The 12465-nt window shown below is 47.8% G+C and overlaps 1 protein-coding gene across 7 annotated transcripts in view; it reads right to left on the bottom strand.

Moving 5' to 3' along the window:
- YLPM1 (YLP motif containing 1) overlaps window positions 1-10353 on the bottom strand; it is a 1323976-nt gene extending 1313623 nt beyond the window's left edge. For 6 of the 7 annotated variants that reach the window (XR_013600905.1, XR_013600906.1, XR_013600907.1 and 3 more), the window contains exon 1: window positions 7951-10353. Coding sequence is in view for 4 of the 7 variants with exons in the window: in XM_078659897.1 (XP_078516023.1) it covers window positions 7951-10173 (2223 nt within the window). In the remaining 3 variants the exon portion in view is untranslated. The remainder of the gene's footprint in view (window positions 1-7950) is intronic. The other variant, XM_078659899.1, reaches the window with a different exon arrangement.
- Window positions 10354-12465: the final 2112 nt, after the last annotated feature.

Raw genomic sequence — 12465 nt, 5'->3', positions numbered from 1 at the left:
TTGGTTTCGAGTGAGCTGGCGTAGGGTGCATTGGTTTCAAGTGGGCTGGCATAGGGTGCATTGGTTTCAAGTGGGCTGGCATAGGGTGCATTGGTTTCAAGTGGGCTGGCATAGGGTGCATTGGTTTCAAGTGGGCTGGCATAGGGTGCATTGGTTTCAAGCGGGCTGGCATAGGGTGCATTGGTTTCAAGTGGGCTGGCATAGGGTGCATTGGTTTCGAGTGGGCTGGCATAGGGTGCATTGGTTTCGAGTGGGGTGGCATAGGGTGCATTGGTTTCGAGTGGGCTGGCATAGAATGCATATAATTTTAACACTGAGGGTTTTTTAATGAGGGTTTTTTAAAAACCTAATCAAGCATGAAGCATCCACAGAAAGGCTTCCAAAGGATACATACAACAAAGCGACACACGTGCAGCATCCGACGCCACAAAAAAATCCTTGAAGATTAAACGGGAGAGAGATCTGCAGCATCCATCCTCATTACAACCACAAAACTGAACGCCCAGTAGCAGGGCGGACCCAGAAGCATGGGCATTCAACTAGAGTACCAGTCTATCCCAACACCCTGGACACAGCATCAGCAATTCCCACTCCCAGGGCACTACATTCATATGTCTCAAGCCCCAAGTCATAGTAACGCAACAAGGGCCACCGAATTTTGCAATGTACGTTGGTTTCAAGTCGCGTGGCGCAGAGTACATTCAAGCGGTGCAGGTTAGGTAGAGTGCAGTGTCGATTCGAGTGGCATAGACTGGATTGGCGCAGAGTAAAGTGGAATGGAGTGGCCTAGTCTAGCGTGGCGAGGAGTGGTGCATAGTAGAGTGGGATACAGTGCATTGGCTTAGAGTGGTGCAGTGTAAATGCATAGAGTAAAGCGGCTTAGTGGAGTGCAGTGACGTAGGGTAGAGCGGTGCAGAATAGAGTGCACGGAGGTAAAAGTGGAGTATGCATGGTGTGCTACCGCGCTGTCATTACAGACAACAAGCGGACAAACTGTGAAAATGTCATCACCTAATGTATCCATTTGTTTTGATTGCATTAAAATGTATTTCCACCACACTTCAGTTACAAAAATTGAGTTTCCTTTGTTCTTTCCTAATTCTGATATTTTAAAATATCCAGTTTAGACATTTACATTTTGTTATGTCCTCGAAAAAAACATGGTACAGATTTCCTTCCGTCAAAACAGCCCAGGTGGCCAGCACAATTGTCATAAATCCACACTTCGAAGTCAGAGAAAGCAAACACCAAGCTCTCTGGGAAGACAGAGCCTGACATTTCACCTCTATCTGAATGCACAGCAAATGTAACGAGATAAGAAAAAGATGCATGTTTACAGAAACGGAGCATGGGTTGAAGGATACCATAAGCTAGATATGGGACACGGAAGAGACGAATTCAAGCTGGACAGCCAAAGTCAAATAAAGCCAGCAAATAGAAACCAAGCAAATGATTGTTACAAAGTGCCACACACAGAGTCAATTGTAAGTAAAGGGTGGAATGCACTACCAAGAAAGGTTTCGAAATGTCTTAAAGATGTCGTTAGCAAACAGACAGATGTGCTGTAGTTTTCAGGTACGCTTCGACCTGAAAACTACTGGTCATCATACCCCCACCGTCTAGTACACTCAGGATAAACTAGCCAACCACCCCAGTAATGGCATTGTAAACAGAGAAGCTAAAAATGGCCCCGAGAAAGCATTACACAAGATTCCTGCAACAGAACAATGATGTATATTGCTACTTAGCAGTCGAGAAGAAAGGCTCAAAACTATAGTACGGTGCATCCTGGAACTAAAAGCAAACATGTTCAAAGAGTTCAGAATGTTTATCACATTAAATCGTTCTACCAATTCTAAGGAGATAAATGCGTGACCGATCTAAAAGACATGACCCAATCTGTGCTAAACACAACATCCCTAGTACCTATGATTGGTAGCAAAAACTACCAATGGAATGCGTAGGTTTAATCTTAATTCAGCCACCGGGACCTGCAATAATGTACGGCTGTGGTACTGGATTTTTTTTCCACCGCAATGTGAATAACTGACATTTATTGACAGTTGGCTTCTCAAAACACTCAGCGAAAGGTCATTCAGGACTTACAAATGCAATAACAGCTTTTACGTGATCTGGGACTGCAAGTCAAAGCAAATAACTGTCAATACAATCGAAACTTAAATCTGGTTAGGGACACTATGTAGTATCTCCTTCGCAGGATAGCACCAGAATAACCTCCTACAGGCAATATCATACAATCGTCAGACAAGACTCAAGTCTTCTAGGTTCCAACAGTGTGTATTTCTTGGTATCAGACACTAAAATTACTCATGGGAGGGGGGGGGGGTAAGGTTATCAGTGGGATTGGATTTTCATGAGCCAAGTACCTGTGCAGTCCCTCGAATAGCAGTGTTAAACGACAACATGATTAAATTTGTAATTTCAGCAACCATTAAAAAGAAGAAGCCACTGTAACTATGGTTTTGGGGTCCCAAATTAAAGGTCTTCCATAAGAGCAACAGTACCACATCAACAAGCTAGAATTGACAGCAGTCTCGCACACTAAAAAGGTTCCTCCATTCTCTGTGTACCAAAGAGCATTAAAGTAAGGCCATTCTATGGACTCTACCTACAGAGGTAATCTGAAATAGCTGATGTAGTGAGAAGGCTGGGACTTCATAAGAGCCTGGGGGTACTCAAATAGGAGGTTGTGTTCCTTATTCCATTTCAGTCCCTCAGATCACATCAAAGGTAGGTCCAGTCGCATTGATCTTCCCTAAAACTAACAGACTACTAGCCTCCAGGCCAGACCACACCACACAACACTGTTACACCCCTTCACTCAGCATTCCAGACTCCAGCTAAAACAAAGGAAATGGGGACACACTGAATATTATGCCAGTCTAATGTAATTAAAACAGCACTGCCAAAACCAATAGGCCTGTTGGCCACAATTTGTTCTACTTTTTCGCACACTTTGTTGAATAAGCTACAGTGTCCGCACCAATTTAAACAAGCATTAGAAATGCAATCGGGCTCAGATTTATTTGAGTTTGAGCTAATGGCATTGTAAATGCCAATGTATTGTTGCTATGTGTTATGGAGTGTGTTCATGTGGTGTGTACTGCCAGTGATCTCCTTGTGAGTGTGAGAATATTGCACCGTTACTGCCTGTGATGTCCTTCTTGTGAGTGTGAGGAGCTTGCACCTCTGCTGCCTGTGGTCTCCTTGTGAGTGCAAGAAGATTGCACTGCTGCTGCCTGTGATGTCGTTCTTGTGAGTGTGAGAAGCTTGCACCACTGCTGCTTGTGATTTCCTTGTGAGTGGGAGAAGCTTGCACCTCAGCTGCCTGTGGTCTCCTTGTGAGTGTAAGAAGCTTGCACAGCTGCTGCCTGTGATGTCCTTCGTGCGAGTGTGAGAAGCTTGCACCGCTGCTGCCTGTGAGTATGAGAAAGATTGCATTGAGCATCTCTGTGCTGTGCCTGTTCTTTGTAAGGGACTCTTGCTCTGTTGCTGCTGCTGCCTTGGCACAGTACCTGCTGTGAGTGTGTAAGGGAAGCTTGCACCACTGCTGCTTGTGATGTCGTTCTTGCGAGTGTGAGAAGCTTGCACCTCTGCTGCCTGTGGCCTCCTTGTGAGTGTAAGAAGCTTGCACTGCTGCTGCCTGTGATGTCGTTCTTGTGAGTATGAGAAGCTTGCACCGCTGCTGCTTGTGATGATGTCCTTGTGAGTATGAGAAGCTTGCACCTCAGCTGCCTGTGGTCTCCTTGTGAGTGTAAGAAGCTTGCACAGCTGCTGCCTGTGATGTCCTTCTTGTGAGTGTGAGAAGCTTGCACAGCTGCTGCCTGTGATGTCCTTCTTGTGAGTGTGAGAAACTTGCACCGCTGCTGCCTGTGATGTACTACACACTACTCTGCGCACACTACTCTGCGCACACTACTCTGCGCACACTACTCTGCGCACACTACTCTGCGCACACTACTCTGCGCACACTACTCTGCGCACACTACTCTGCGCACACTACTCTGCGCACACTACTCTGCGCACACTACTCTGCACACACTACTCTGCACACTACTCTGCACACTACTCTGCACACTACTCTGCACACTACTCTGCACACTACTCTGCACACTACTCTGCACACTACTCTGCACACTACTCTGCACACTACTCTGCACACTACTCTGCACACTACTCTGCACACTACTCTGCACACTACTCTGCACACTACTCTGCACACTACTCTGCACACTACTCTGCACACTACTCTGCACACTACTCTGCACACTACTCTGCACACTACTCTGCACACTACTCTGCACACTACTCTGCACACTACTCTGCACACTACTCTGCACACTACTCTGCACACTACTCTGCACACTACTCTGCACACTACTCTGCACACTACTCTGCACACTACTCTGCACACTACTCTGCACACTACTCTGCACACTACTCTGCACACTACTCTGCACACTACTCTGCACACTACTCTGCACACTACTCTGCACACTACTCTGCACACTACTCTGCACACTACTCTGCACACTACTCTGCACACTACTCTGCACACTACTCTGCACACTACTCTGCACACTACTCTGCACACACATCTCACATCTCACAACACTTACGACTTGAAAGCGCTGCAACAAAAGATGTTACTGTTAACCAATGAATTGGTACGCAGTTTACATACATAGGAAGGATGGACATTTACGTTGGCTTTGCTTGTTCTTCCTATCAAAACCGATGTTCGCAGCAAGAGTTTAACTCAGTGAGACATCTTGCTGTACATTATGCATGTTAGTGCTTACAAACTACTGTATTCAAACTACGTTTTGAAGTGTTCTGCTCTGCAGTGCCCTGTATGACCTCTGAGCCCTCCATTGCCATTTGACCCGCACTAAAGTGCACAGGTGCACATCCCCTCCCTGGCCCAGGGCCTGGGTTATTGCCCTGTGTCCTTTATGTGCTGCGTACAAGTGCCTAGATCTGCTTGCGTCCGTTCTGCCGTGCCATGAATAGGCGCTGGAAGGAAGCGTGTCACCTCTACATTCATTGTGTAACAGTTTGTTCTAGCCTAGGCAGCAGTGTAGCTCACTGTATGTCTTGTGCTGTGTCATGCTGCACTGCATTCTGCAGCATTGTCTCCCATCTCATTGTCTCGCCTAGCCGGCTTTTCAAATTTTGGTTATCCATTTGTTGTTGAAAGTGATTCTCCCCGCCAAACCTCACAGGTTATTTGTTCGTCGCTGCATATTTGTTCTAGTGCGGAGAAGGGATGTTCTTGTGCAAGATCCTTGTCGATAACACCTACATCCGGTCTTCGTCCGGCTTTCCAGTTCTGCATCTGCAGTCAATGCTATTGGTCTTTGTCTGTCTTTTAGTTTTCCCAACTCTACTTTAATGATAATCAGCATTTCATCTCGCCACCGTTAGAAACATAGTTGGTCTCGCTCATTATGCAAATATCCAGTTTTCTGTGTTTCATGCAGCCGCAGCCCGGTCAGCTTGGCCTACCCCAGGTGACAGGAGAGGGGGGAGGGGGAGGATGGAGGGGGGTTGAGGAGGGGGGGAACTGGAGCACTCTCAACCCAATGGGCTTTGCATTATTTCTTTGGTGTTTTTTTAGCTGATCTGAGCCATAGTTTTCATCCGTTTATAGTGCCTGGGGCGTTTCTCAGTGAAAAGATTTGTTGTAGTTATTAGTTTTCACAGGTGCTCGGTGTGAGCTGCTATAACGCATAATTACGTGCTCCGACTTAAAGCATTTTGTCCTTGTAATCCCCTCTAGAAATGTCCTGGCCTTTTTGACATAATCCGCGAACTCCTTTTGGCCCGTGTTTTGGCAAGATAAGAGTGTTCCTGCTCGAAATAGTGTGTTATAAGAATACATAATCCTTGTATCCCACCTTCTTAAAGATTGATGGAGTTTTGGCAGCGCAAATCACGAACAGCTTGGATCCGTGTGCTGTTTTGTGTTTACACAGGCGCTCCTCGCATTGTGATGCTTTACAATTTCAGCTTGGCAAACCGGTGCAGACTAGAGCGCCTCGCAGTTCGGTGCTTCTGCTGCCGCTGCCCTGCGCGTGCCCATTACCCAGTGCGGATGGGCTCGGGGGCCATACGGGAGCACAGCGGCGCTGCTGCTGCCACTTGCACGTCCCCATAAACTGCAGAGAGCACCGCAGCACATCTACTGCTCCTGGCACGTGCCCATAAACTACAGAATAAATCAGGCGGGGAGACGGGGGGTGAGCCAGAGAGCGGCAGAGCAGCTCCCCGGGCCGGCAGGAAGGAGCCGCACACGGCGTCTATGCCTGTGTGCACGTGAGGACGCGCGCCACACAAACACACAGCTAGATGGTGAACGCGCGCACACCATCTGGAATGCATTACACGGCCACCCTGACAGCTCCTAATTATAATTAATGTACTTCTTTGCGCGAGCACGAACGAAATATGCCCAAGATGGCGGAACAAAACTACATTTACCCTATCACTTCAAGCCTATTAAAACGACAACACAACGAAGACGAATCACTGGCCAGATGACAGAACACGCAAAGGAATGTGTGGAATTTGTCTCGGCCAAAGCCCTAGGAGATACTTCTTTTTTTTCTTCTTTAACATTAGTTCTCGAAGCTCCTCCCACTTTCAGTGGGGAGGAGTCCGAGCCCTAAAAAGCGCAGACAGCTCACCGAAATGTTGTGTTAAGTGGTCTGAGCTCTAACCCATGCTGTAGTAGGTAAAAGAAAAATGTGAACAGACCACTGGATGACGAGGGACTGAAGAAAGCCCCTACAATATTACATAATATATATATTTGTTATATATACACGCACACTGTACCTTCGGGCAGTATTGTGCCCATTAGTCGGTTTAACTGACATTTGGTTTCCTCCCTCCGCATCATACAGCATGGGGCAATAGGTCAACTCGCTAGCACAGTGAATGTCAGCATTTTTCCTGACCACCTGTACACATCGACAGGAAAACTTAAATGTGGCATTTTGTATCGGTATACAGTAATTAAATGTGGTATTACGTTTTTTTACGCGCAAAATAATTTTTCCGCGGTGTGCATTCAAAATAAAATTGGTTCCTAAAAGTCTTCGAAGTCCACCTGCTTTTTTGGAGGAGTAGTACTACTGTTCAATTAGAATATGCAATAGTTAATTCAATTATGTTGCCAACAAGCCCAGATTTAAATTAGTGGCACAACCAAAGAACCCTGCAAAGCCAAGCACATTCAATTAAAAGAGTCGTTCCCTACAATATAATGAATTACCAAAAAGCCAACAACCTTACCAGACAAACCCAGTGAGTAATATACACATCGCATGTAAGACCGGCCTATGTCACTCCTGTCTGGGGTCCACCAGTCCATATCTCAGCTATATTCACTAGACTCAAAGAGATATTCATGTGGGTCAGGTTTCTACGCCCAGCACGCATGCTTTGCGCTTCGAAACTAGGAATAAGCTCGTTACACTATTCCATCTTTACATATTGGAGAGAACTCCACGGCGGAGAAAGGGTAAATGTATTTGCATCCCTACTACACCAACAATGATCTTCTCAAATTTTAAAAGCACCGTTTTCTACTCGCATACAGACAGGTGTCTAAGATCGACTCTCCAACCCGAAACCTTTTAATGTAAGAAACAGATGAAACTATTACTTACTGATATTAAAAAAGAAAACAAAACAAGTTCGCAAAAAGCATGTCAGAGTAACAGAATGTAATCTGGATTTTCATGTAGAAAACTACTTAATAAAAGATACAATTCAACTACAGTTTACGGGCATGACCATATAAAGAGATTACATCTCCAAGTAACAGTATATTCGAAGAACATCGAGATTTAACTTTAAGAGCTAAATCCTCTGATCAGAAGCATTCCGATTTTAAAAAAAGTCAGGATGTACGAGCCTTACCTGCGGAGTTTCTGATGCATCAGTCTTCATGGGCGCTTCCTGCTCTGCACTGGTAGACAAGTCACTTTGCTGCGACTCTTTAGGATCTGAAGAACCTGGTGCGGCTGTGGACTGAACGGTTTCAGGCTGGGATGTTACCACTGCCGCCTGGGACGTCGCTGAGGTCACTTCAGGTGATGTATAAGTACCTTGGGATGACGTAGAGACTGGCTGTGATGAAGCCGAAGTCGTTTGGCTTGCAGTGTTGTCAGTCTGGGATAACGTCGAGGTTGGTTGGGACAATGTAGTCTCAGACTGAGACAATGCAGCTGTTGGCTGCGATGTATATGGAGACGGCGAAACTGTATATGTTGACTGAGAAGAGGTGTAGGCCGTCTGAGGTGAAGTATAGGTTTGAGCAGAAGTGTAAATAGGTTGGGACGAGGTAAAATCTGATTTCGAAGAGGTGTAATTTGATTGGGAAGATGTGCAGGTAGGTTGAGAAGCAGCATAAATTGACTGTGCTGATGTACTGTCAGATTGGGACGAAGTATAGGTAGGTTGGGTTTGAGAATAAGATGACGATACCTGCGATGTAGTATATTCTTGCACTGGTGGAGGCTGTGAAGATTGGGATTGACCAGTTGAGTATGTGGGCGCAGCAGCCTCAGGTGGTGTTTGACCGTAGACAGACGAGACTGGTGTGGTGACTTGTGTCGTACTAACCTCTGAAACTGCCTGGGTGCGATCCTTCAAGGAAGCAGCGCCATCAGTTTCAGGCTGGGTTGCGGAGGATGCAGCGTACCCGGACTGAGATTCTGCATGGGTCGTGACCGTAGGAGTCTCTGGTTGTGGTGGTGGGTATCCGGGCTGCGGAGGTGGGTAGGTAGGTTGAGGTGGTGCACTGGTGTCAGGTGGTGGGACCACAGTAGATGGTGGGGGATACTCAGATGGGTACACCGGCTGCGCTGGGGTGTACTCGGTTTTAGCCTGCGAATAATCAGCGACTGCATATTGAGAAGGGGGGTAAGCAGATGGTGGGTAATCTGTAGGGGGTGGATATTCGGTGGGTGGAGGGTATTCAGGCGGCGGGTATTCCGTGGGAGGAGGGGGGTATTCGGTGGGAGGAGGGGGGTACTCGGTGGGAGGAGGGGGGTAATCTGGAGGGGGATAAGAAGCCTGAGAGTAGTCGGGTTGAGTGTAGTCAGCCACCGGTGGAGGGTAAACTGCTTGCGAGTAATCTGCTACGGGTGGTGGGTACACGGGAGGGTAGACAGGAGGGTAGGAAGCTTGAGAATAGTCTGTCATGGGCGAGTGTGTATAATCGGGTGGTGGCTGGTCGTAGGACGGGTAGGCCCCATATTCTTTACGCACATACTGCTGCTGCTGCACCCCCGGATAAGACACTGTCGGTGGCGCTGTGGCCCAGTCTGTATAGGATGGAGCGGCGGGAGGGGGCGCTGTAGCAGCAACGGGAGGTTCGGGTGGTGGCGGCAGAGGCGGGGGTGGTGGTTGAGCTGGAGGCGGCGGGGGTGGTGGTCCACCGGGGGCTCCCACCGGCAGCACAGTCTGTAGTTGCTTCTGGTGCATTTGCTGGAGCTGCGCGAGCTGCGCCAAATGTTGCTCGCGGATACTGTCAAACGTGTTGGTTAACGAGGGGTTGGCCCCGGCAGTCGTTGAAGGAGTGGCAGCAGATGCCGTTGCAGCGGGTGCGGGATCGGTTGATTCTACTGAAGGCGGCGGTGGAAACGTAGAGGCCGCAGTGGCTATAGGATAGGTAGGAGCCGCAGTCGTGGCCTGATAGGTGGAAGTTGCTGGGTAGGTTGAGGCCGCCGCGGTCGTCGCTGGGTATGTGGTAGGACTGGGATAGGTAGTGGCCGTGGTGGACGCCGGATAGGCAGTAGCGGTCGGATAGGTAGAAGCGGTGGGGTAGGTGGTGGCCGCGGTGGTTACCGGGTAGTTGGAAACCGCCGTAGTGGCAGGGTAGGTGGAAACCGCCGGGTAAGTAGAGGCAGCTGTAACCACGGGATAAGTAGGAGCAGCCGGGTAGGCGGAGGCTACTGTAGTTGCCGTGTAGGCAGCGGCAGCTGGGTAAGTGGAAGTCGCCGGGTATGCGGCCGCCGGGTAAGTTGAGGTCGCAGAGGCTGGCGGGTAAGTAGCTGCTGGGTACGTGGAGACGGATGCAGGAGGATAGGTGGGAGCGCCAGCGGGAGGCGCCCCGTACCTACCCCAGGCTGGATACATGACGGAGGAAGAGTTTGTTGCCTGGCCCCCAGTGGGAGCACAAGGCCAAGGTAAGATGGGATCTGCGATTACTCTCAGGCCTCTGGAAGGTTCCAGGCACCACTTCTGCTGCTCCACACACGCGCGGCTCCGTCTGGCTTCCTTGCTCGTTGCGCGGCCACACTGCGACGGAACGCAGCGTGCGGGACGTTAGTGACGTCACTACGTCTAATGGCGAGGTGGGTAGAAAGAGGCATAGGCGAAAGTGTGCGCTCAATGACAAACTAGACGGGGAGTGGTTTATGGTATTTTAGAAGGTGGTATTAATAATAAAGCAAACATGCTGTTGCCTCCAATCTGTTAGCAACTTATATTTGAACAATACAAACGATTAGATGTAGAGATTTGCATATTTTGAGTGAGTACTGTTTCAGTGGAGCATGGAACATATTTCCAAAAATTAAATTAACCTCTCTATCGAAATGTGCTGTAATCCCTACTTGTGGCGCTGTTTGATCCACTTATATTATGCCAATTATTCCAACATATGTAATTATTCACTTCAATATGGCCGATGACTTGTTGCGGCTCACATAGTATTTCTGCCGTCGTCTGTCTTTTATATCGATGACGTTTGTTCCTTTTGTGACCGGAAAATGCTAGCCGCCATAGTAGGTGGCGCGTTCGTTTTTCGGTACAGACTGCGGAGAAAGGTTGCACGTGGGGCAGGAGTTTGCTCTAATAGACAGCAGCTGTTGGGTGGGTTTAGGGTGCGTATGAATGGCATTTTAAGACCTGGTTATCCCATAATTACTACCGCTAGATTTGAGCCGGTCTGGGAGAAATACTTGTTCGTTCGGCAGCCATTTTGAGCATTGCGCGCGCCCGCTATAGAAAACCCGCCATTTTACTCGAGCTGCGTAAGCGGATGCGTGCGTCTAACAGAGGTGGTGTGCGTCTTACCGGACATGCGCGCTGATTTTTGCGTGCAGAAATACTTCAGTTGAGAGTTTCTTAACCATGCACGCTTATGTTCCTGATTTTACTAGGGACCCTTTATGTTTTTTCAAAGCTATACGCGGTGATATTTTAACTACCACTCCCTTCTCATGTAAGTTTATTGGGAAAAATACATTCTTACGTTGAGTTTCGCTAAAGCGTCTGTTTAGTTTATAACTAATTGTTGGCGTGGGTGATAACCCACACACGCCTTACGCTTTTGATGTGGGTGGGAACCATCCTATTAGTCAAGCTAAAGTAGGATAATTTTATGTTTCGCCTACTTTGAACTTTTTCATTTTTGACTCCCACGTATTTAATTTTTTTATTAGTAGGTAATGAATTAAACAACTTAACAACGCATTCATCACAATAAATGGTACAAAGCAAACTTTATCTCCTTCCCCCTAATCACAGGTTAAGCTCGGATACAGAAAACAAGATAACCATCCTAAAAAGTACTATGCTTCGAAATTCTCAGCTCTTAAATAACGATATGCCTCTTATGTATTGTACCATTGTATAGCGTTTACTAGCCATTTTATTTTAGCTTCTACCACTTCATAGTAAATGAAACGAGTTTAACCACCCCCCCCCCCCCCCACTCCAACTATTTCTAAGATGTGTTATTTTCTTTGAAATGATTACAGGTGTACATCCTATTGACTGACTTCTTTCACAATCTTTTTTTTTTTTTCTGTCCTCTTGTTCACCAGACATTTAGGATTCGGTATTGACTACGTACCACCACGTTGCTAGCATTTTTGGAGGATGTTGGGCATTTTTTTAAACGGTCAGTATAAATCAGCAGGCTGGACTACGGCAATGACCTCCACGCAGGAACCACGGCCAAACTCCGGAAGAAACTCCAACGCATACATAACGCCTCCGCACGCCTCATCCTCGACATACCCACATCACTGCCCACCTGAAGAACCTGCACTGGCTCCCAGTCAAGGAGACGATCACCTTCAAGCTCCTCACTCACGCCCACAAAGCACTACACAACACCAGACCAGCATACCTCAACAAGCGTCTCAACTTCTACACACTGAATCGCCAGCTGTGCTCCGCTGATCTTGCCCGTGCCGCCGTCCCACGCATCCACAGGACCTCCACCGGCGCCAGATCCTTATACCTTGCGGCCAAGACGAGGAACACCCTTCCCACACAGCTGCAACGGACCCAGGACCTACTGACCTTCAGGAGACTTCTCAAGACCTGGTTGTTCTAGCAATAGCTGCATCTCCAACCCCGCTCGGCGCCTTGAGACCCTCACGGGTGATTAGTGCGCTCTACAAATAATCTGATTGA

This window comes from Lissotriton helveticus, chromosome 9, assembly GCF_964261635.1.
Source record: "Lissotriton helveticus chromosome 9, aLisHel1.1, whole genome shotgun sequence".
NCBI classification, from domain to species: Eukaryota; Metazoa; Chordata; class Amphibia; order Caudata; family Salamandridae; genus Lissotriton; species Lissotriton helveticus.
The sequence above is the reverse complement of the archived record's forward strand: the minus strand, read 5'-3'. Positions and strand labels throughout refer to the sequence as shown.